The 26147-nt window shown below is 37.8% G+C and overlaps 1 protein-coding gene across 1 annotated transcript; it reads left to right on the top strand.

Annotated features, from left to right (window-relative positions):
* The first annotated feature begins 934 nt into the window (after positions 1-934).
* Positions 935-25450, top strand: LOC134571223 (lactase/phlorizin hydrolase-like). The gene is made up of 17 exons (XM_063429393.1): positions 935-1511; positions 6692-6762; positions 7465-7545; positions 8709-8823; positions 9678-9756; positions 10532-11207; positions 11532-12177; positions 13278-14831; positions 15291-15559; positions 18288-18578; positions 18931-19129; positions 20156-20358; positions 21705-21811; positions 22001-22135; positions 22257-22477; positions 23222-23458; positions 25063-25450. Exons 1-17 carry the CDS (start codon positions 935-937, stop codon positions 25284-25286), a joined length of 5685 nt encoding a protein of 1894 aa, XP_063285463.1. The 3' UTR covers positions 25287-25450.
* The last annotated feature ends 697 nt before the right edge of the window (positions 25451-26147 follow it).

The raw sequence follows: 26147 nt of genomic DNA, 5'->3' as shown, positions 1-26147 counted from the left end.
TACCTGTCAGACTGCTATATGTGAAACATGTGACTTACTCCAGAGACATTTCTTTTTACTGTTCCAATGATGGAGAGTTTTACACCACTCCAGCCCATCTTGGACATCGCACTTTGTAGCCCTTGGTAAATGTAACTTCTCAGTTGTGGAAACTCCTTTCATGAAGCTTCCATCAAAAAGATATTGTTTTCTGAAACTCAGTAGTAAGTCCAGACAACATGAATGTGCTATATGCTTCTGTACTCAGTGGTCCCATTGTGTGGCCTTGTGTGCTACTTTACCTCCTTTGTAAACTGTAGTTGCCTTTACATATGATAATAATAACAATAATGTAAAAAATATTTCATCAGGTCAGGTACATCCTGCTTGTCGGTAGTTTCCAAGTTCTTCCTGGGATCTGACATTATTACCCACCTTAGTGAGTCCTTTTATCAATCTCGGTAGGATAAAAGGCTGAGCTGACTTCAGCAGGAATCAGACTTGTGAATTTGAGGTACTGCAGCTGGTAGATATCCTGAGCTATTTCACCATTAGTATGAAGAAAGACATCGACACATAAGAAGCCAGTGCAATATATATTTAGGATACATATACCAAGTGCTTTATTGGAATTCAGTGTAAAATATTCAGAAACCAGCAGCAAGAGCATTTCTAGGAAATCTCTGAACTCAAGGACATTACTAGTAAAAAGGGGGAAAAAGAAACACAAAATATTAGGTCTTTACTTCAAAGTGTTGTATAATGTTCTGTAAATAAATGTAGATTATTCCTTTCTGAGTTGTACATACAAATATTTCTCTTTATTACTCAATAACATGTGTTTCAGCAGTTTTCTTATCTCCACTGTAGATAGTACAGGCCAGATGCTCATTTTATGACTAGTGCCTTGGTATAAATCACTTCTCCAATACTTTGCTTGTACAGTACAACCACAATGGGTTTAGGTTTTACAGGAATAATCTTCACTTTACTCCCTTGCCTGTGCCAAGGATTCAGTCTAAAAACAAATGAAAACCTTATAGCCATTGCTGGACCTTTACCAAGTATCACACGTGGTGTTTATAATGACGTGAAGCAAGATGAAGTGTCTGGATGCCATGGAGATATGCTCCTCTGGCTGAAAGACCAAATCCCTATTCTCAAAAATTATGGTGTCACTCACTATAAAATCAATCTGGAACACACTGTTCTCCTACAGAATGGAGATCCAAAGACACCTGACGATGGACAAGTCAAATGCTACCAGACCCTTCTTCAGTATCTTGCTGGAGCAAGCATTCATCCAGTGATCATCTTGCAAGGAAGACCACTTCATGACCAGGCCACCAGCGGACCACTGGATCTCTTTGAAGAATATGCTGATTTTGTATTCAGTGCTTTTGGTGATATCGTTCAAACCTGGATAACCTTTAATGGTCAGCCAGACTACACAAATTCTGGATCCCTGCAAGGTCTTCTACTGGCACACCAGAAAGCACACAGTTTGTACCACAGAAAGTATGCTTCCGCAGGTAAGATTTCTGGTGCACGGGCTTGGGAGAGGACTTATTTCTGTAACTGAAACTAAAATACTGTGCAAAATAAGTGCATTATTTCAGGTAGACTGGATTTTGCGCTTTAAAAAATCTGCTGATTTTATATTGTTGATATGCTAACTACCAGGTGCAAATGACAGAGCTTATAACAATGATTGACAGGGATCCAAGATGGAGGTTCCCAGGACAGGATAAAGAGGTGTGGATTTTTACATTTTATTTTTAACAGCTCACAAATACATAGTTACATAGTTATGTAGGCTGAAAAGAGACACTAATTCATCAAATTCACACTTTCTCACATAGTTTTTGCTGTTGATCCAAAGAAGACAAAAAAATCCAGTCTGAAGCGCTTCGAATTTTGCAACAAAATAGGAAAAAAATCCACCTTGAACCCAAAATAGCAGTCAGATATCTCCTGGCGATCAAGCAGCTATTACCCCACAAATTAGAAATGATGTCCCTGTATATTATGTTTTTGCAAGTATTCATCCAATTGCTGTTTAAACATCTGTACAGACTCTGCTAAAACCACCTCTTCGGGGAGAAAATTCCACATCCTGATTGTTCTTACAGTAAAAAACAACCTTTACTTTGCCTTAGACTAAATCTCCTTTCTTCCAGTCTAAATTCATGACATTGTGTCCTATGTATAATCCTGTTTATGAATAGATTTCAAGACAATGGTTTGTACTGGCCCTGAATATATTTGCATAATGTTATCATAACATTATACATATACTAAATACATATTAGTCAATGCAGAGTATGCATTATATTAAATATCCTTTTCTCATTTAAAATAAATAGTCCCATAAATGTATTAATGCAGGAGTAATCATATTTTATAAAAGACTATAGTTAATAGTCAGTAGGTTAATGAGCCAGCCCCAAAACGGTAAAAATGCTGACTATGATGTTATGTTAAATTAAACAAGTAAAGATCATGGAGAGAAATTGCAGCAGTCCATTAGGAATGATCCTTTGGAATTTATGTAAGTACTAGATGACATAACGAGTGTTCTAACGCCTGGATTCAGACTTTACCTTGGACAAAGATTATTCTCTTATTTTATGACATGAGAAATTTCTTTTGTGCCACCTGATAACTGGCTCTATAACAACCCAAAAGTGCGTCCTTATCTTTACTATACGGCCATAAATATTGTAAAGTCAATTCAAGGTCACCCAGTGTATTTCAAGGTCACCCAGTAACGATTGTATTTACTAACTTAATCAAAATTGCTGAACAGTAAAACATTTCCAACTCAACATCAGTCACAGTTTGATCGTTATAGCGTAACTTTTACCTTTCAGAGGTAACTGGAGAGGGTTTTCCACCGATAGAAACTGCTTTCCCTCATTCTCTGAATTCTCCTGAGGGACACAGAGAAACCCTTTATCCTTCAGTGAAACTGGTCATCGCTAATTGACCGGTTGATTCCCGTTATAGAGCACCATTCTTCTATACCTGGAAGGGGGTGTCCGCTGATGCTTTCCTGTCGATTAGCAGCAGATGGACGAATTTTAAAAGGACTGTGTTGTGGATATTTTAGAAAAATCTAAATCTAATTAAAGGAGCCCTTCAATTACCATAACCTGGAGTGTTCATTTCATTACATTTAGTAAACAAAATAATTGTTAAGTTATTTTTTATACATTCAGTGTAGATCTAAAATGCAGGTTTCACTGTTCCTTCAATCTCTAACAAACAGAGAAAACAAGTTTAACACAATATGTCATGCCATCATTGCCGCAATCTGGCCCATAACGACCCTATGCTAGTATGGAACTAGTATAGCCCTGCTTATTTAGGAATCTTACAGCTCTATACAGCCCGCCATTTGTTAAATTAGTTAAATGAGTTCAACCAGTGAGATACAGACTCTGTAAAGGACGAGGCAGTTTTCCAAGTCCTGAAATGAAAACCTAGACTTCGAGCCATATGTCTGTTCAACCATAATTTACCTCTTTCATATACAGTGCATCAACAATTATTATTTTTATCGTTTTGTTCAGGAGAAAAAAGCCTTTCATTTCACATTAAATATTTGTATATGAAACAAAATTGCATATGAATACAAGATAATACAGTGTGAGAAATTGAGAGATTTTGCTTTTTTCCAAGTTCTGCATGGCATTTTAACGGTGAATGTCATAATACTGTTAATTGTATGCTGTGATGTCACAAGAGTACACCAATGCCCCCCATGTACAGGTTTCATGGTGTTTTTGAAAGTACAGGGTCAAATAAAGAGCTTGCCCTTTTCAGTTTTTACACATTGAAATTTGCCAGATTGGTTTGCTGGGCCCATCATGACATATCATTTGCAAAAGTAGACAACCAAGTATATTCAAAATGACATATTGAGTAAATGTTGAGTATATTTTCGTATCCACTTAGTCACAAATCTTGTCCAAATTTAGTGTTAATATTAGTTTTGTTTGTATTTTTCACACATAAACTGCACTTTCACCAACTATATCTTCATCATTATATGTTTTACTGCTCTAAAACACTCATATGTGTGTTCAGTGAGGTCTCTTGATTACTCTAGTACCCCCATGGACAGGTTTTATGGGGTTTGGGAAAGTTTCAAGGTCAAATATAGGGCATACAATTTAAATTCCTCATATAATATAATTATAAATACATAATAAATAAATACACTTAGAATTAAATTAGATATATATATATATGTGTATATTGTATATATAAAATGCAATTCTAAGAGTATGTATATATATTATTAATATATAATTGGATTATTTAATTAATTTTACATTAGTGGATTACATAGTAGGTTTAGCTGCAGGGGGAGTTCCTGGATTGTCAGGCAGATCCCCTAATATACAATTAATAAAATAGGTAGGTACCATGATCGCCATTGGCGCAGAAGGTAAGTATTGCTGCCTGAGGGAGGGCCAAATCAATAGGGCATGCTTTGCCACCCTAACGGCGGTAATGCCCTCCTAATGTAGGACGACATAGCACGCCCTAACGTCAGGAAGGGGCTAAGACATAAAAGATAACTTCCTCAATAAAAACCATTGGTATATATTATATTAATCTAAAACCATTATGAATGGTTATAAAGAGTCCATAAACTCCCTTAAACAAGTGAAATAATAAATATCTAGCAAAGAGCTAGTGTTTGCTTTATCCACCTTTCTCTCCCGTGTTATGTCATTTTTTTGCACTTTGCATCCAGAACATCGCAAACTAGTAACTGATAGAACCCTGTATCAGAATCAGATAATACATTAACTACACAGGACTGATTAGAATGCATTACCAAGAGACACGAGATCTGATATTCCTCTCAGTTATAAAGAGAACACCGACAGAGACAGCCTGCGTCAGATACATGATATCGCATGAACAGAAAGTTCCTTCTGTGCTCAAACAAAAAACAGACTGACCCTATACAAGGACAAGTTGTCTTTAATGGAACACTCCGACATTAAAATAAATGTACTATTAATATTAGAGTGATCCTATTATTACTTAGAGTACTACACCTCCATACACACACATTGAAATATAATGGTAAAAGGTCATCATAAAATTTACCTTTATTTCAGTACTGGGGACAGTCTCTGCTGTGCAGCTTCTCGTTCTCCAATGAAGTCATCAGTTATGATGATTTGTCCAAACCAATGCTTCTCATAAAGGAGCACTCAGGACGTAGGGCACATTTAGTGTAATCAAATTAAGTGTTTCTCACTGACAAGCATTGGACACATTCCACGTTACTATGCTGAGTGTGAACTTAACAGCATTCCATTTTCCCACGTTTCACATGAAGAGTTGCCAATAGTGACAGTCAGTCCGACATCCACTAGAGGCATGGTTTGGGAGAAAGGAGAACATTGCTGTTTCTCTGAAAAAATGGATCTATGCACTGGAACCACTTCATCAAGATTAAGTGATTTTGGTGCTTTGAATGTCCCCTTCAAGAATTTTAATTAATGGGAACCTACACAGTTATTACAATTAAAAAATATTATTTTATTGATGAAATGGCAATGTGTTTCACTCCTCGCTACAATGAGTGCTTCCCAACTCAGTTCTCAAGGCACAACATTTTTGTTGCCATGACTACTGGAACAGAAAGGGGATATGACTACAATCTAGTCTTCTGGTTCACCTTGATTTACATATGTAGGAGGTTGAACTAATAGGAAGACTTTCAGAGATATTAGGTTAACTTTCTTTGGCAGGGTTGGAGCTATGAAGGATGAGAGTGTTAGTGATGATGACAGTTGAAAAGGTAGAGGTGTGTTAGGAGGGTAGGATGGACCATATTGAGTTGGGTGAGACCAAAGGTTTTCACTATGATCAAATTAGCCTAGTAAAGGGTAGGCAACCTTTGGCACTCCAAATGTTTTGGACTACATCTGCCATAATGCTCTTAATGTCATACAGGTGGCAAGGCATCAGGGGAAATGTAGTCCACAACATCTGAAGTGCTGAAAGTTGCCTTCACCTGCTCTAGTAAATGGATGAGTGAAAGACACAGTAACTAAACATTTTTAGAGGATCAGAGGCTGGAATATTTGAGTGAGATTGTGAGCAGAGACTAGAGAGGATGATAATTTCCACCTTTATGAGAGGTTGAACTATGAGTCTAAAGAACCAAAGCAGAACCAAATAAAAGAAATTTGATGTCAAATGAAAAAACATGGGCGATTAATGGTAAAAAATATTCGAGGCTATAGAATTAAAGAAAATTTATTGAAATGGAACTTTACATTTACGAAGCATGAACTTCACTAGAGAGAGAGTATAAGGAATGAATGAGGTGAACTAGTTGAGAAGATAGATGATAGAGGACAGTGGACTGTTTGCAGCGGAGATAGTGGTGGTGAAGAGGGAAATTAATGTTAGTATGAAAGCTAGGGAGGCTTAAACATCGACTTACATGCAAGATCTCTAATATTCAATTTATTTGATACATTATCCTTTATAATGCCAATTTCCAATACCTAGTCTATTCTAGAACATTTGTCCCCATTTAATGCTGATGTTGTTTTTACACTGATGTCCTCTGAAATAAGGACTGCATCAAGTTTCAGTTTAGATTGTGATAGGCTGCTTCATATCTGAAGAAAACATTATAGTTTTTACAGTAATGTGTTTTTGTTTTTTTCAGGTGGAAAGCTGTCAATTGCCTTAGAATCTGACGTTTTAAGCAATATCCTTTCCCTACAACCAAAATTCATGGTAATAATTTCATGCAGAATCCCCTATCATCTCTGTAATCCTGCCTGGGTCCTTGCAGGAGGTTAAATGCATTGTCTCCCGTTGGCACTGATATGCAGAATCCATAAAATTATTTTTACTATCCTGAGATAATATGATTTGGATACCACTCACGTGTCCCATCTATACTGTTCCTGGCCTTCATCCCATCTTTTTATTAGCGGTCTTCAACACACTTCCTTGCTAGGTATTTACTATATGTCTTTCAAGACCATTTTCATTCTACTTCACCCTCCTTCATCCAACCTTTCCTTTAATCTTTGGACTTTATTCCTCCTCTTTCTGGGATCCTTTATTCCATCTTTCCCTCCACAATCCTCATTCATACCTTCCTTCCTGGTCTTCATCCTACATCTCTCTCAAGTCTTGAATTCACCTCTACCTGGGACTCTTTCTCACATCTTTTACACCCCTAGCTCAATATGTATCCCATCACTGATACCATCTCTTCCTTTGTAAGTCCACCAGAGACTAGGAAATGCATGGTAAGATAAAGATTGAGGACTTGGGGAAGTAGGTTTGGGAATAAGACTGTGGTCTTCATCCCAATCCTAGTTCCCCAAGTTCCTAATCTTTAAATTACTATTCCTTCCCTAATCTCCCATCTTCATCCCATCACTGATTATCTTGTTTAATACAATCACTTTGTTTTTTTAATTCCAGGACTCAGTTGATTTTATTGCTTTAAATGTGAATTACAACTGCAGAGGTAGAGAATTATCGCAGATGTTCAGCAAATATCAGGTAAGAATCAAATTATTTACGGTAGTAATAATGTAACAAAAAAAGAAAAGAATCAATACATGAATTATTTGTAAAAAAATTTTTTTTTAAATAAAACATTGTGTAGTCTATTTTCCAGGAATGTTTTGTGAACTTTTGTCTACAATAGATTACAGTCAGGTTTTTTTTTTGTTTTTTTACTGAAGTGAGAATTCAAAGTGAGAATTTTACATTTCAGTCCACAGTTGCTGCACTGAAAGGAAAGCAGACTTTTTCCAATTTGGCTATTTTAGCCTTACATTTGAAATCTACTTTAAATTCACTTTGAATTCTCACTTTACTAATTAAACCTTAATATCTTTTTAAAATTGAGTATCCATCGAGATCAATGATATCAGGTCCTCATAAACAGCTTGTGGTTAGCTATGCTTTAAATTTTAGTTTTGAAACATCAGTTTACCACTGATATCACAGTTTAATAGTCTAGGCGGTGCTACCTATAATATATTAGAGAGCTCATTAGAGACCACACAGGAGAGTTATCAAGGCAAACCCAGTGCTCTAGTGGATCTATGTACTAATTATCAAGAAACATTGTATTGGTCTCCATGGTTATGTCTTCTTAATTAGCACTTTGCTCAAGAATAGCCACTGGTTTTTAATAGATCATCAGCAAATTGTAATGCATCTATTGTTACACCAAAGTATTTCAGGTTGATATCTGACCTTAACCTATACCAAGGGATGTAGACCAGCCAGAAAGAATGATATAGTGACAGACTAATTGCTCAGCCTTCCTGGGCTGTATACACTGTATATATTCTTAGATCAAATGATTAACCTATTCAGACACCAGAAAATTGCTTCTGTATTTTCAGGAAGTTCAAGCTCTGTGCCAACTTTATTATTTTTGTTCATATGATGTTCAAGATGTTCTGCTGTGCAAAGTACCATAGCTACAAACATGTTAATGTTAACTTTACTTTAAAAAGTAACAACTAGTATCACACTCCGAAAATTTATAAAAATGTTAATTGGTTATGTTCCAATATATCCACTTTGTTTGGGAGATCACGGCATCAGTGTCTCAAAATAACACTTGTATATATAATCCAAACATAACAATCTTGTATTTCCCATGACACCTTCATAACATACTTACCTTAGTTCTTTACTTTTTGTAGGATTTGCAGAAATTGATAAAAGGTCGAGATGTTTTAGTTTTCATTTTACAGCTGAGCGACTGTAACTCCCTAAACACAGAAGAAAAATATATCCCAGTCTTTAAAATATCTAAAAGTAAGTGAGATTATATGAACTACCAAAGACGGAGCATTTATACTGAGATTAACAGAGTTGATGGTGGTTACATGGGAAGAGGGTAGGATGTACAGATGTACAGGTGGATGGATGGACAGACAGACGGACGGACGGATGATGGATGGATGTTGAATAAAGAGTTGATTTAATACTGGGTATATGGATGGACGATGGATGATGGATGGATGATGGATGGAGAGTTAATTGAGTAACAGGAAGATGGATGGACCGGTGATGAATAGTTGATTGATCAATGGATGGATGGATGGATGGATGGTGGATGGATGGATAAATGGATGGATGGATGGATGAATGATGGATGGAGAGTTGATTGATCAATGGGTAAATGGATGGATGAATGATGGATGGATGATGGATGGATAGAGAGTTGATTGATAAATGGGTAGATGGATGGATGATGGATGGATGGAGAGTTGATTGAGCACTGGGTAGATGGATGGATGATAGCTGATAAATAGTTGATCAATGGGTAGATGGATGAATGATCAATGGAGAGTTGATTGATCAATGGGTAGATGGATGAATCGATAAATAGAGAGACAGATGGATAGTAAAATCAACAGATTCATGAGTGAAGAATACAAAATAGGAAATTAATGAAGAATAAGGAGGATGCAGGACTCGAGGGAAGAAGATCTCCCTGAATTGAAGGCAGATATTGTGCAGGTGGTATTAAGGAAGCGATAAAATGGAGAGAAGGACAGACATAGAGTATAACTTACAATATGATACCCTTGAACAGACACAAGACAAGATAACAAGAGAATAAAGGAACACAATTAATATATATATATTTTTTAAATCTATTCCAGCACTGAGTGAATCTGGCGCAGCATTCGTGGGATATGACATCAATGCATTTTTAAACAAGTCACCTCCTGATACGAAAAGGTACGTGAGGTATTTATATTCTTGAGATATACACCAGTAATTTTTCTATTTGCTTCAAATTGTGGGGAATTGTATCATGTTTGGTCTCAAAAGTATTTGGTACCAAGCTATACAATCACAGAGAGACTTCCACTTACAGACCAGAACCAGAACAGGGTTAAGACTAAAACACGATGTCTGTCTGTGCTGTTTTGCATGTCCAGCTGAGAACTCTGGGATAATTGTGAAAACATGATTTATTAAGTTGGCGTGCCCAAGAAGGCCTTCTCAAATCTGTCAGCTAGGGCCACTAGATATGGCCCAAGCTGAAAGGGAGGAGGCCCGGGTATTGATTCATACCTGGAACACTCTGGTGAAAGCAGCGATTTAACCCTGCTAATAACAAGACATTATGATGTACAGAAAAAAAGGTGAAAACATTAAACAATTTTTTAAAACTCCACCACAAATTTGGGTGAATTGTGTCAGCAACACATTGATAAATCTTCCCCAATATTTAAATTCCTCCTCCATGTTGGTAAAGTTTGCTCTGGCTTTGCCTAACTTGAACTGATTCATGAGGTTATTTACTGCATTTTTAAATATAAATTAAAAAGATATAATAAAAAAAAAGGTTAATAAAATTTATGGTTAATTTTTAATAATTTCATTTGTGGTGAATTCAGAAAAGTGTCCGTTAAATTGTAGCAAGATTTTAAGCAAATATTCGTAAAAGAAGAGTTGGAGTTATATATGTCAAGAGATTGTTCCCAACACTGTTATTTTCCTTTTGTAGTTTAGAAAATCTTAAAAGCTTGACATTGACATCACGAGCATCGTACAACACAGTTTGGGAGAAATTTGCTAACCAGACAGTCATTGAGAGAGACACCTTCCATCAGGGCACATTTCCCAGTGGTTTTACATGGGGAACATCTACTGCGGCCTTCAAAGTGGAAGGAGGTTGGGCAGAAGATGGGAAAGGAGAAAGCATATGGGACACATTTGGCCAGAATAACCATGCAGATAACAACGCAACCGCCAATGTGGCCAGTGACAGTTACTATAAGACTGACTATGATGTGTATCTTTTAAAGGGTCTGCAGGCCAAAACATATCAATTCTCTTTATCTTGGGCCAGGATTTTTCCAACAGGGTTTAACACTAAAGAGAATGCCAAAGGAGTGAAATACTACAATAAATTAATCAACCGTCTGCGAGATGCAAACATTGAACCAATGGTCACCTTGTATCACTGGGACCTGCCTAAACCCTTGCAAGACCTTGGGGGCTGGCAGAATGAGATCATTATTAATGCCTTTATGGACTATGCCGATTACTGCTTCAGACATTTTGGTGACCGGGTGAAATTTTGGCTAACATTCCATGAACCTTGGGTTGTCAGTTATGCTGGTTATGGCACTGGAGAGCATGCCCCTGGCATTAAAGATCCAGGAAGTGCCCCCTACAAGGTAAGTTTAATAGAATGTATCATGAACAATACTAAAAATATAATGTAAAGCAATTAAGGAAATTTATATGATATTTCAGTGTTGTAAATGATACAGAACACTTTCTTAAATAGAACATCCATTTATGCATGTGGACGTCCCATCACTTCCCAAATATAAAAAACTAATTTCTGACACTGTCCACCTTTAGCCATATAAAGGTTGCATATAGTGAAAACTAATGATGATCACCAATAAATGTAATTTTTTTTAGCAAATTCTTTTTTTTTAAGGGTAGACATTCCTACGCTGATGCCTAAATGTTGACCTGTATTTTCCTGTTAGGTGACCCACAACATCCTGAAAGCGCACGCTAAAGCCTGGCATGTGTACAATGATAAATATCGCTCCCAGCAGCAGGGCCAGGTGGGAATCTCGTTGAACTCTGATTGGGCAGAGCCACAGACAGCTAATAACACAGAGGATGTGAAAGCCGCAGAGCTCTATATTCACTCCATGCTCGGTTGGTTCGCCCATCCAATATTAATCAATGGTGACTACCCCGAGGGTCTTAAAACCCAGATTCAACTGAAAAACCAGCAGTGTCCCAGCACAGTTTTCCCACTGCCCGTATTCACAGAGGAAGAGAAATCCTACATTCATGGCACTGCTGACTTCCTAGGAATCTCCCACTATACCTCCCGACTGATCCAAGCTTCCCCTAGCACCAGCTGTGTTCCTGACTACCATAATATTGGGGACTTTACATCACATGTGGATCCATCATGGCCTGAGACTGCCTCTTCGTGGATTAAAGTGGTCCCCTGGGGTTTCAGGAGGCTGCTAAACTATGTGAAGGAGGAGTATGTGAAAGACAACCTGAAGATATACATAACTGGGAACGGAATGCCAACAACATACGATGGAGATGTGTTTAATGACACAGTTAGAAAGGATTACTTGACTGCCTACATCAACGAGGTTTTAAAAGGTAACATAGGCAATAACTAAAAGATTAGATCATAGGCACTTAGAAGTACTCCACATTGTGCTTGTTTTCCAAAACAACTACTCATTTAAGTGCACAATGACTTAAGTAGCCTTGTTACATTTAAAACTGTATTTTCTATGTATGCGCTGTTTCTTAATCTGTATTTTGTAAACATTTTGGCCTCTATGGAAGCACCATTGCTGAGAAATACTTGTTCCGGTGTGCCCCAATTAAATTTTTGTCTTTAGAATGACTTGATATGTAAGAGGAGCAGACAATGTTTCCCATTGATGCTCATCAACAACATGCACAACAGGTGGGAGGCTAAGTAAACAAATGAGATTGGAGGAATATGCAGGCAGCAATCTTTGGCGCTATACTTAACCACCATCCTCTGTGCATAGGTTGAGGGGAGGCAGGTGTTACTTTGATGGAGAGCAGGAGGGTAATATGGAAGAGGGGGGTCTATGTCAAGAAATAAATCTAAAAATTATAAATGATTCCCTTCAGCTCCGTGAAGACAGTTAATAGAGAGGCGAAAGGAGGGACGTTTTATTTTTAGATTTATTGAAAAATCTATATTTTTGCAAGAAATTCTGCAACCACGTTAAACAGGTTTGACTTTTACCTCTATTTTTAGATAATTGTATCATGGGAGATAAAGTTCTGCAGACTCATAGATTTGACTCCCATTCTCTCCTTGCACCCCTTTACATCAGCTGTCCTCTTGAACGTGAATTTGCACAGCACCTGGATAACAAATTGCCTCCCTTCCTTTGTGTCACAAATTAAAGACAGCATACGATTGCTCAAAAGTGTGAAAATGTTGGATTTAAAATCCGAGGCAGGGTTCTCTAGCCCTCTGTCCTCGTATTACCTATGATAAATTGGAAAAGAGCACAATATAAAGCATTATTAAAATATGTTGATTTTATTTTTAATATAAATTTAAGCTTATGAGACATATCACTGTCAGCTAATGTGCTATTACTTTTGGGTACTTGATTGTTCAGGTGTTTAATTGTGTATTATATATTCAGCTAATTATGGAGAACATATCCTTAGTAACACATCCTTTTATATCCCTAAATGATTTACAGCTGTTTCAATTGATGGTGTGTCAGTCAATGGATACAATGTAAGGTCCCTTCTGGATGGCTTTGAAGGCTCTCACGGTTACAGCCAGAGGTTTGGCTTACACCATGTAAGCTTTGAAAATGTTAACAGACAGAGGACTCCCAAAGAATCTGCATATTTATTTTCAAGCATCATCGAACATAATGGTTTTCCAGTGGTAAAGCAAAGCAGGGCTGTGGTTCAAACTCCAAGATGGCCCCATGAAAGAAGATTAGCTCCTCTACCTCCATCTGATGTTCCTTCAAAAGCAAAAGTTGTGTGGGAAAAATTTTCAGGTCAAACTTATTTTGAAAGAGACATGTATTTTCATGCCACAATGCCAGAGGACTTCCAATGGGGGGTTTCAACTTCTTCCTATCAGGTTGAAGGTGGATGGAATGCTGACGGGAAAGGACCTAGTATTTGGGATACATTTTCCCATGTTCCTGGTAATATTGCTGAGAATGGTAATGGGGATGTTGCCTGTGATAGTTATCACCGACTAGATGCTGACCTGTATATGTTGAGGTCCTTAGGGGTTAAAAGCTACAGGTTTTCGTTGTCTTGGTCTAGAATTTTTCCAAATGGACAAGGCGCCACTAATGCTAAAGGGGTTGAATATTATAACAAACTTATTGATGGCCTACTTGCAAACAATATAATCCCTATGGTAACACTGTATCATTTTGACCTGCCTCAAGCTCTTCAAGACATGGGTGGCTGGGAGAATGATATGGTGGGTGAAGCCTTTCATAGCTATGCAGATTTTTGCTTTCAAACCTTTGGAGATCGGGTAAAGTTTTGGATGACATTTCATCAACCCTTCAGTTTTGTAACAGCTGGATATGGGTTTGGTTACTTCCCACCACAAGCCAATGACCCTGGTTATGCACCATATAGAGTAGCTCACCACCTGCTGAAAGTCCATGCCAAGGTCTACCATACCTATGACAAGACATATCGGCCAACTCAAGGAGGTGTAATATCTCTGAGCCTCAATACAGAATGGGCAGAACCCAAAGACCCCAGTAATCTAAGGGATATAGAAGCAGCTGACCGCTATCTACAGTTCACGTTAGGGTGGTTTGCTCATCCTATCTTTAAAAATGGTGACTACCCAGAAGTTATGAAATGGCAAGTGGCAAATAAAAGTGAATTGGAGGGTCTGAAATCCTCCAGGCTTCCTGTTTTTACAGAAGAAGAAAAAGCAGAGATCCAGGGCACAGCTGACGTTTTCTGTATTAACATCTACTCCTCGAAATTGATTTCTCACAAAACATGGAGGATTAGCCCACCATCTCGCCAAGGAGACATGGATGTATTGGAAGAAGTCCATCCTCAATGGCCAGGTACAGCACTTGCTGATCACAGGGCAGTAGCTTGGGGACTCCGGAGACTGCTAAACTGGATAAAAGAAGAATATGAAGATGTTCCTATTTATATCACTGAAAATGGAGTGGCTACACCCAGGGAACCAGAATATGATGACACTGAGCGTATATTTTACTACAAAACCTACATTGATGAAGCTTTGAAAGGTAAATAGTTGTTTTCAGTTGGGAACTTTGTAAATAGTTAAATTGCGAAAAATCTTACTTACATATAGTTTGTATTTAATATCTACAAATAATTGGTTATTTTAGAGGAAATTGTTGTTTTGGTGGTATATAAATTAAATAAATATTGTGGTAGATATACGTGTGATAAAATATTCAGAGGTATGCGCCTTTGCATTTAGAAAACGGGTAGGTATTATAAAGCATGTTTTAAAAAAAACGTTCTAAAATTAGCTCCACATTTGGACCTCGTGTATCAACAATAATTGATTTGTATTAATACTTATTAGTGGTTAGTAAATCATCAAATGAGTCATAGAGGGTTATTCACAAAAGATAGAATTCAAAGTGAATTTGAAATTTAAAGGGATTCAGATTAAAGGGATTTTCAGAGTATTGTTATATGAGAGGATTATTTACACATACCTTTTACCTGTGCAGCTCAGAGTATCGACGGGGTGAATCTAAAAGGATACAGTCCCTGGTCTCTCATGGATACCTTTGAATGGACATATGGGCATATTTTGCGATTCGGTTTGCACAATGTGGATTTCCAAGACCCTAACCGGCCAAGGACCCCTAAACGTTCTGCTATATACTATGCTAATGTTATCCGAAACAATGGCATCCCCATGGACAATGAAGATGAGTTTCTCTATGGGGAGTTCCCCTCAAACTTTGCATGGAGTGTAGCATCCTCATCCTACCAGGTAAGTAATCTAGAAATAGCTTCAAGTGAAATATAAACATTAACTCATACAATAGAAATGAAACATAATTGGGGGATTTATAAAAGCACTGGACGTTCTAATGAGTTAATTTACTAGAAGAAGTCACTAGTTTCATTTTCTGCAGACACAGCAAGGTTATCGCAAAATACCATTTACTTGTTGATAAATCTGAGCTGAGAATTCATAGGAAACCTCACAAAATTATGCAATCACACATTTACTAGATGAGGCATTTTAATTCCACTAGGCATAACAGTGCCTAATGGGACTATAGTTAAGGTCCCAGAAGTCATATGCTGGCATGACACCATAGGGTTTCCAACATACTTGGATGTCCTAAAATAAATCAAATTAAACTCTTAAAACTCAACTTATTATTTTTTCCACTTTCTCCTAATTTTTCAACCTCTCACTTGCTGTGCTTAGCTATGAATAATGTTGTTGTTTTTTCTGATGAGTATTTGTTTAGAAATAAAATTGTATATAGTATGAACAGTGCCAAGGGAGTTGGTAGCTTCTAGAAACACCTGGGACCTGAACCCCCTAAAGCATTCATTACCTCTATAGTAGAGAGGGGGGTAATAAAATATCCCTACCTTTTTATTATTATTTTTGGCATTTATACAGTGCCAACAAATTCTGCAGCTCTTTACAATGTTATAAAGGGGTAAATTTAACAATAAATCAGACAATTACAAAATATTACAGGAACAACAGGTTGATAAGGACCCTGCTCAAACGAGCTTACATCTAATGGATGTGGGGTATAAAAAACAATAGAAAGGGTATTTAGGGGAATACTAAACAACAACAGCAAGGTATGAAAGTAACAGAACTGGAAGGTGAGAGTGGACTTTCTTTGTGAAATAGTTACTCTCGGAGGCCATAAGCTTTTCTGAAGAGATGGGTTTTAGGGACTTCTTAAATGATTGAAGCCTAGGGTAAAGTCTGATGGGGGTAGGCAGGCTGTTCTAAAGGAAGGGAGCTGCCCGCGAGAAGTCCTGCAAGCGTGACTTAGCAGTAAGGGTGCGAGCAGTGGACAGGAGAAGGTCATGGGCAGAGCGGAGAGACCGAGAAGGGGCATGCCTACGAATCAGTGAAGAAATATAACAGGACTAGAGTAGTTTAGTGCTTTATAGGTAAGGGTTAGCATTTTAAATTTACACCTGTAGGGTACAGGAAGTCTGTGTAGGGATTGACAGAGGGGAAAGGTGTGAGAGGAGTGACAGGAGAGAAAAATCAGTCTAGCAGCAGCATTCATTACAGACTGTAGCGGAGCAGTATGGCTTCTGGGGTCCCAATTAGGAGAGAATTACAATAATCCATACAAGAGATTACTAGAGCATGGACAAGCTCCATAGCAGCATCTTGCGTAAGAAATGGGTGGACATGGTTGTTTTTAAGATGGAATTGTCAGGATGTGGTAACTGACTGGATGTGAGGCATAAACGTGAGGCAAGTTTTAAAGATAGTACCTAAACAGCGAGCTTGCAAGGACAGGCTGATGCAAGTGCCACCAACTTGAAGGGATGGTGAAAGAGGGGTAATAGTTTATGAGGAGGAAAAATAAGAAGCTCTGTTTTAGATAGATTGAGTATCAGAAAGCGGGGGAGAGATCAGGGGAGAAAAGATCTATCTGGGTGTCATCAGTGGCCGAGGAATTCAAAGGAATTAAGTTTGCCAATAGAGACAGTATAAAAAGAAGACATAAGGAGACCAAGAACAGAGTATGGAGGACTCCAACTGAAAAAGGATGAGGGGAGGAGGTGTTATTAAAAAAGGAGACACTGAATGAACATTGGGAGAGATAGGAGGAGAACCACGAGAGGACAATGTCACAAAGACTGAGGGATTAGAGAGTTTGAAGCAGGGGGACATGATCAACAGTGTAAGGCAGCAGAGAGGTCCAAACGAATTAGTATAGAGTAGTGGCCTTTGGATTTATCTGCAATTAGATAATTTGTTATTTTAATCAGAGTGGTCTCAGTAGATCATGCCAGACATGTAAAGATAAGTCATTCTAAAAGCTTTGAGGAGAAAGGGAGCAAAAATATGGCACAATATGTGGAAAGGGATGTCTGGTCCTGGTCAAGAGAGGGCTATTTTAAGGATGGATAGGACAGTAGCATGTAGAAGAGGAGCAGGGACAATGTCAGGTTATATCCTCAACTCTCTACCCATAAACACCGTGCTTTGGATGCTTTCTGGGCTCTCAACTAAAGCATTACTGAAAACAAGCACATCATGCACAGCAGCAATCCTGCCATGCTGCCTAACTAATAGGGGGATTAGCAGCAAGGTTCTGTCCTCCAGCACCTTTGACAATCACCTGGCACTGGCAGGCAATACTCCTTCACCCTAATTAGTCTGGCAGTGAATTATTCTACTGATCTTTAATTTTAGAATAACCAGCGGTATTGAAAAAGCGGTATTGAAAAAGGGTGGAGCTTAGGGCAAGTTCCACTTCTTCGGTTAGCTTGACAAACTTGATGAAGGAAGTGGAGCTTGTCTTAAAGTCCACCGTTTGTCCCGCGTAGGAAAAATACATAATACAAAGTAGTCCCTAGTGTGTCTTATGTTTTAAAGAGAAATAGATCAGACATTAAGAAAAGAAGAACAGATTCTGAAAGAGGAAATGAAAACAATAGGACAGATAAAACAGTAATCACCATATACATATCAATAAATAATAACTTGCAATCTCCAGATTGAAGGAGGCTGGAGAGCGGATGGAAAGGGGTTGAGCATCTGGGACACGTTCACGCATTCAGAAAACAAAATAGCAAATGGTGATCATGGAGATGTGGCCTGTAACAGTTACTACAGGCTGGAAGAAGACATCGAACTGATAAAGAACCTCAAAGTTACCCATTACAGGTTCTCAGTTTCCTGGCCGCGGGTCCTGCCCGATGGGACAACAAACATCGTGAATGAAGCTGGACTCAATTACTACATTCGACTGGTTGATGCTCTTTTAGCTGCCAATATTTCACCCCAGGTAATAAATCATTTGAGGATCTTCTATACTCTGTATTGTGAATACAGAGACTCTGTCTCTGGGTTCTTCATTACACTGGGAATTATTGGGAATTAAGCAATGAATTGAAACTTTAAAGATATATATAGCTACCCTGGAAAAAGAGCTGTGTTTCTGTAGACAGAATTCTGCATAACTGTTTTTGAACATATACCAGTGGAGGTTCATCTATAGGTGCACATGAGGCAGCGTCCCTCCAGTTTTTATGTGGGGGAAAAAATTATTTGCAGTAGTTTAGAAACACTAAGGTTCTTTCTCTGGGTTAGAATAAAATGTAATTTTAAAATATTAAAAACATGCACGTTTTTTCCAGGCGACAATTTATCACTGGGACCTGCCGCAAGCTCTGCAAGATGTTGGGGGCTGGGAGAATGAAACTATTGTGCAACGATTTAAGGAATATTCGGGGTTGCTTTTCGACAGACTGGGAGACAAGGTGAAGTTCTGGATAACACACAATGAGCCATACATTGTTGCCAATTTGGGTTATGGTTACGGCGTATTTGCTCCAGGTAAGAACACCAGTCAGTGTGGTAATAAATTCATAATGACCAGATCTATTCCCATTAGGGGGGTTAATGGGAGAGATCATTCTGTGGACCTCCTGATCTATGCAAACACATGCATGGTTAGTCACACAAATGTAAAGAGGCACTGGAATGGTTTGTCAACCATTGGGGTTTCTTCTGATGTATGCAGGCTGCCCTTCAATCACCCACCCTCCGTGGCCATTCTGATAATACCGAAGAGATACTTCTGTGTTTTTTAATGCCAATTTTCTCCAACCTGTTAGCATTGATCAGCTGAGAGTGCTGGAGGAGGTTATTCTCTCTCTCAAAATAAATAATAAATAAATAAAAACAAGAAAAAAATCAGGAATAGGATCACCCTGAGATGGATATTTAGTAAACTGATGTGATCTGAAAAATTGTGCAGACATGTAAAAGTTGTGTAATCACCAATTGAATGTCCTGGCTGATTTTGTTTGTTACCATAACGATTGCCCCACTTTTAGAACACTGCCCAATATTGCGGACCATCACTATGGGGATTATTCATTACACAGTGAATTGGAAATACAATTGTAACATGTACACTGAAATAGCCAAGCTATGACTGCAGATGAGATATAGAATTTCTAAAGATCCGTTTGTTAAGCTACATTTTACTTTGCTGAGTTTAGTGAATAGTCACATCTTCACAACACAATGCCTGACTGGGTTACTACAAGTTACTAATGCATTTGTAATTGGCAGACAATTAAATGTAACTCTATTTCCTCAAAAGTGCAAAAAGCAAACATTGTTTTTAAAATTATTGCGGGAGTTAGATATTTCACTTCCTACTTAGCTACTTTGCTGTAGGTAATGCACATTGTAAAATAAAACAAACAAACAAAAAAATACAACATAACAAAAGCTGGGTGGTCAAAATTCTGATCATAAAAAGTGTCATAAGGATCCGAGTGACAAGGAGACATGGGCGCAAAAAATAATAAAAGTGTCGAGTTTGTTTAACATGTTTGTATATTTGTTTAGGAATTTCTTCACGGCCTGGTGTTGGACCTTATGTGGCTGCTCACAACCTCATTAAAGCTCATGCTGAAGCTTGGCACCTTTATAATGATAACTACCGAGCTAAACAGGGGGGCATTATATCCATCACCCTCAATACAGACTGGGCACAGGGCATAAACCCAGAAAAGCAGCAAGATGTAGAAGCAGCAAGGACATATTTGGCGGTGAGTGACTGGAATACAGTTTGAGGAAGATCCCACAGATTTCCAACAATGTAAAACATTCCATCAGTACATTGTACTAGCCAACTAGAGAGAAAATATTTAGAAAGATTTAAAACACACGTAATTTCCCCATCTTAGCACTACAGTAAAGACTGCACACAGTAGTACTATACACATAGCTTACCCGCATCCGATGGAGACTGTTGTATCTCACAACTCCTACCATGCGCATGCACGCTCGGAATAGCGAAGAGTCGGGTAGTCTTTTTCAGAATTCCATAATGGATGAGGAGGAAGAGAAAGTTGGGATCTTATTTCTTTGCCTATATATTTGGAAAGGTGTACAGATTGAATACACAGCAATCTGAATGTGAACTTATTCACATTTGCTAGTATTCACGTTTGCTAATATTTGATGATATTGATTGCAACAGAAACGTGGCAACTTTCTTGAATGCAGTAAATAATTTTTTTCAAGGTATGGTACCTATAGTGAAAACTACAAGACTGTTATCTGCTAACACTGGACAAAGGTAAAATATTTACATCGGGGTCAAGTCCTGGAGAAAAGAGTGTGGGAACTCACCCAAGATCCACCTCCTCATCCCCCCCAAAAAAATTATACGCTAGTATGGATATATATTTATCAGAAAATACAGTGCAACTTTTATTGTAAAGTGCCAGTTTACAAAGACATCTCCAAACTTCACATGCAATAAATAAATATAAAACAGTAATAACAACAAAATACGTTAACTATGCAATAAACAAATGAATATAAAACCTTGGTATCAACGAAATAAGTTAACAGCTATGATAACATGGCGTAACAGCGATGATAAGTGTTTTATTCAAGTTTTTTAAAATGAAAAGGTTGATGATGAGAACAAGCTGACTGGTAGAGACAGGGTGGGGAAGAAATTGGGGAAGTTGGGGAGAGAAAAGGGAAAACAACAAAGAACAAAATACCGTGATAGTGGGGAAAAAATGAGACAGACACAGGTGGAGAGGAAACTGATGGGATGTTTATTGAAGGGACAGAAAACAGACTACAGGTGAAGGAGAGAAGACGTAGGTAGAAAGACGAAAATGATGAGACTTGGAGATAAAACATAATGAATGTCAGGAAGGAGATTGGGAAGAAGTGGTGTGACAAATGAAAAGTACCAAACACGATTATGCTCAGTGCTCAAATCAACCTTAATCGTAAAATCCTATCAACCAAGACTAGAAAATGTAATAATTAGAGTCATCGTCCAGTAAATAGTGATTTTATTTCCCTTGTTCAGAATCGGTATGGATCATATTACAAACACTAATTAGCTTTTCTTAATTCCTTTGCTTAGTTTTTTGGTGGGTGGTTTGCACATCCCATTTTCAATAATGGCGACTACCCTGAGATCATGAAACAGAAGATTCGGGATAGATGTTTATTCCAAGGTACCCCAAACCGGTAGGTGTACCCACAATCTCCATTACATTTGGCTCATTAGAATACTCTCTGTTTATGATACACTGTGTCTGTAATATATCCACAGCTTTTATCTTTACACGAAATTTGGAATTTACAAAGTATCTTTAGCATCTAACCCACTATCCAGAAGTCTTTGAAATAAATGTTTATATCTTTAATGCCTCCCAGACTGCCAGAATTTACAGAAAGCGAGAAGAAGAGGATTAATGGAACTTATGACTTTTTTGGCCTTAATCACTATACCAGCGTCTTGGTTGGCTCTGCCATCTACCCTGATCATGAAGTAAACTACGATGCCGACCGGTAGGTTTCAAAAAACACATCCTAGGCTAATGTAAAGGTATACCTCCTAACTGTCTCTGATCTGGTGGGAGAAGTCTGTTTTGTATGTTTGGAGATAATTTGTACCCTTTTTATTTTACAGAGGAGTATATGTAATATCTGATCGGACCTGGCTGCCCTCAGGTTCCAACTGGCTGAGAGTGACACCATTTGGCTTCAGAAAGCTATTGAACTGGATAAAGGAAGAATGTAATAACCCCCCAATTTATGTAACAGAGAACGGTATATCAGAACGCGGGACAGACCTCAATGATAAGTGGAGAGAACACTACTACAAGTATTATGTGAATGAAGGATTGAAAGGTAATTAACTAATGGGAGGAAACGCAACATTATGCAATATTTATTATTAATATTTGTAACAACAGACAAGTTATGATCCCGCTTTTCGTGAATTTATTGGATAAGATTTCTCTCGCTACAAAAATCAAATCCACTTGAATTCCAGTTTGCTACATCCCGATATATCCAAACAATGCTATAACGGTGATGCTTAAAGGAACACTACACTGACAATTTTTAATTAAACAATTTAATAGATATATCACAAATGAAAACATGTATGCCGTCTACAATTTTTGAAAGCCATTTTTATCCTGCACAGATCTGTACTGGGGAATATGCCAATCAGAAACTTCTCACAGAGAAACATCTGTACGGACTTCGTATGCTTCTCATTGAGAAGGGGGGAAGGCAAACGTGCCTCAACTATAACAAAGTCATGTATATATATATTTGTGGTCAGAACCATAAAAGTGGTATGTAGATAATGGTGGTGCAAGTCAGTAGTGGTGTGCCGAAACCGACGTACAGGTAGACCTGTAAATTAAAGAGGGCCCACCAAGGTAAAAGTATAGAGAAAACTTAAAATTGGATAAAATGAATTAAATAAAGGGGAGAGGCGGGTGGGATGACCTGAGACGGAACATGTATATGTTATTTTATTTCTGTGTGTGTGTTTTGATTTAATTATTTTTCTCATGGTTGTTATAGTTTTAAAGTAGAGCTACAGAAAGAGATACATATATTTTTTTGTAAACTCCACAGCTATCAAGTACGATGGTGTGGACCTCCGAGGGTACACAGCTTGGTGTCTGATGGACAACTTCGAGTGGGCAGAAGGATATACAGAACGATTTGGCTTGTATTACACAAATTTCTCTGACCCATCGTTACCACGTATTCCTAAGCAGTCCGCAGCATATTACAGAAGTATCATTCAGTGCAATGGGTTCCCTGACCCAAAAGATGGACCTCATGCTTGTCTAGAGACACCGCCAGAAGGTAGGTCAACAGGAAAATAATATGCAACCTGGAATGTATGTCCTACAACTGTAGGAACAAAATATTTTAATTAGCCATAGTTTTACAGCGGTTAGCACCTGAAATTAAAGTTGATCTCTCCTTTTCTCAAATCCTCGCCTCACTAGGAACATCCCATTTTGAGCTGGCTTACCAACAGTGTTATTTACAAAAGTAAGAATTGTTGTGAATTCATAGTGAATTTCTAGTTTTATCCCAAAGTAGCCAAACTAAACATGTAGTTGACTAATTATACATGTTTCTTTAATTCGGCTACTTTGCCCAAAAATTTTAAATTCACAGTTAGTAAATAACTCTAAAAATTATTCCTTCCATCTATATTATGTCCACCTTGTTGGTGAATGTCAATAAGTAGTAATAGCTACACAAACGCAGTTATTTACTAAAGTGAGAATTGCCATAATTTCCAAGTGAATTTCAAATTTAAGACCACAAATAGCCAAACTGGAAACAGCCCGACAAATAATTTTTCAAAATCAGCTATCTTGGACTTAAATTTGAAATTCACTTTGATTTCCCAATAATTCTCTTTGAAGGAGTTTGGTGAGCTTGTGTCATATGTGAGAGGGTGCCACATGTGTCTAACAGCTCTCAATAGTCTCCCACATTCAGATATCTGCTTAAATCTCCTACAGATTGCGGTCATAGGCGACCGATTGTTGAAAATCATATCTGTTTGTGAAGATGCAGGTTGTCATGCAAAGCAGGAAATTACGACGATAAGACTGTAATAAAGAGTAGGGTTGTTGAAAGGAACACAGGAGGACAGTGCAAAATATAAACTTTTATAACCTTTATGTAATACACAAAAAATATACTCTTTTAATGCTAGTGTTAAATTGAACAAGGGTCTGCGTAGCGGATTATTTTATTGTATTCATACCTATGCACTTTATAAAATGTTAAAATTATTAATACTTACTTACTTATTAATAATTTGTCTTTAAAGGGACACTCAAGGCACCAGAACCACTACAACTTAATTTAGTGGTTCTTGTGCAAAAAGCCTGTCTTTGCAGGCTGAGCAGTGTACGCACTACCTCTTCAAAGAAAATGCAGTGTTTACACTGTTGCCTAATGCAGCCACCTCTAGTGGATTTCACTTAGACAGTCGCTAGAGGGGCTTCCTGCATGTTGTCCTACAAACTTTGCAGGTTCAGAGTCTCCACGCTCTGCATGGAGACACTGAACACTCCCAATAAAGATGCATTGAGTCATTGCATCACCATGAGAGATGCTGATTGGAGCAGAGCGACGATTGCTGTGCATGCGCACTAGACCACTAATGCTTGCCTATAGGGACTCATTAGATTGGCTGAGACCATCAGTAATAATAATCTCAGCCTGGGATGAGGGAGGGGTGTCCGTGGCGAAATTAAAAACGTATTTAATTTAGGGGGGCCTGATAATCTCAGTAGTACAGGAAACACTCTAACCTAAGGAATGCCTGTTTATATTCCCACTGCTAAAATGTTCTTTTAATTATCTGTTGGAGAGAAGATTGTTGAGAAGTTTGTACCAAAAGCGAGATATTTACCCAATTTAACTTTATTTTTATTTAGTAGCAACAACTGCAGTTCCGTCCAAAACCTCTGGGGGCCCTGTTACAGAACCCGTTACAGATGAGGATTCTGGATTTGTCTACTTCCTTGGATTACAAATTTCTACTTCCGAAGCAATGGTCGGACTATATGTTGAATTTGCCCTTTTAATTACAATGTTCTTAACTGTCATTTTACTTTCTGTTCTTTATGGCAAGTTAAGATCTAAGACGAAGCAACAGGATTAGATTTTGCCGGCTCCTTCTGTAAAACGCACTGTATTATATTGTCCCATCAATTAAAACCCCACAATACAAACACATCACGTGTACATTTAATATAATTCATATGTTTGGATGACATTTGGTTTTGTTTTCATATCAAATACAAACACAGAGCGCAATTTATTTTTTCCTTTTAGTTCAGAGATTTTGTTTTTATCATACTAAATGCTGTAATGTGTGATATGAAGTGCACCATATCCTGTGCCCTGTGTTATGGTACTTAGAACGTCCCTTTCAGACAGCCTACATACACTGTGCATGTATAACTAGCAATATTGTATCACAACATGCCAGTAGAGGGCAGGCTCTCTGTATGCTGTATATAGTGATGTTTAAGTGACGTTATCCACATTTGAAACCTGTGTAATTTCCTGTATACAGTATTTCAAACACTGAATGTACACAATAAGATAGTAACAAATGTGTGTAAATAACTATAATCTGGATAAAATCCTAAACTGTCCGATTCCATCTTTTCTTTTCACATCACAAAATACATGTCGATATTTATTAAGGCAAAACACGATCACTTTGGAAAGTGACAGAATGTTCTTGAAACTTTCACTTTATTTTAAACTTTGCCCAATAATTGCTTCAGTTTTATAAAGATTAGTACAGCTCTTGCTTTTTGTTTTATTCTTTTAAACCAGAATTAATGGGCAAAAACTTGGGAAAGCCTAAAGGAACCAGCCTAAAGGAACCTGATTCAGTCTGGTCCAGTGTTTGGTGAGGTCACAATAGAAAACCACGTTGCTGGGTATTCCAATCTCAAAGTATTTCTTGACTGCAGAGATTTATGCAAATGTCATGAGAACCTTTAATTGG

Source organism: Pelobates fuscus, chromosome 8 (genome assembly GCF_036172605.1).
Source record: "Pelobates fuscus isolate aPelFus1 chromosome 8, aPelFus1.pri, whole genome shotgun sequence".
Classification (NCBI taxonomy): domain Eukaryota; kingdom Metazoa; phylum Chordata; class Amphibia; order Anura; family Pelobatidae; genus Pelobates; species Pelobates fuscus.
The sequence above is the reverse complement of the archived record's forward strand: the minus strand, read 5'-3'. Positions and strand labels throughout refer to the sequence as shown.

Bases quoted from the DNA above. Each gene is read 5' to 3' on its own strand.
- LOC134571223 (XM_063429393.1), top strand. From the start codon at position 935: ATGGGTTTAGGTTTTACAGGAATAATCTTCACTTTACTCCCTTGCCTG. The intron at 20,359-21,704 runs GTGAGTGACTGG...TCCTTTGCTTAG, and splicing joins CAGCAAGGACATATTTGGCG to TTTTTTGGTGGGTGGTTTGC. The intron at 22,136-22,256 runs GTAGGTTTCAAA...TTTATTTTACAG, and splicing joins GTAAACTACGATGCCGACCG to AGGAGTATATGTAATATCTG.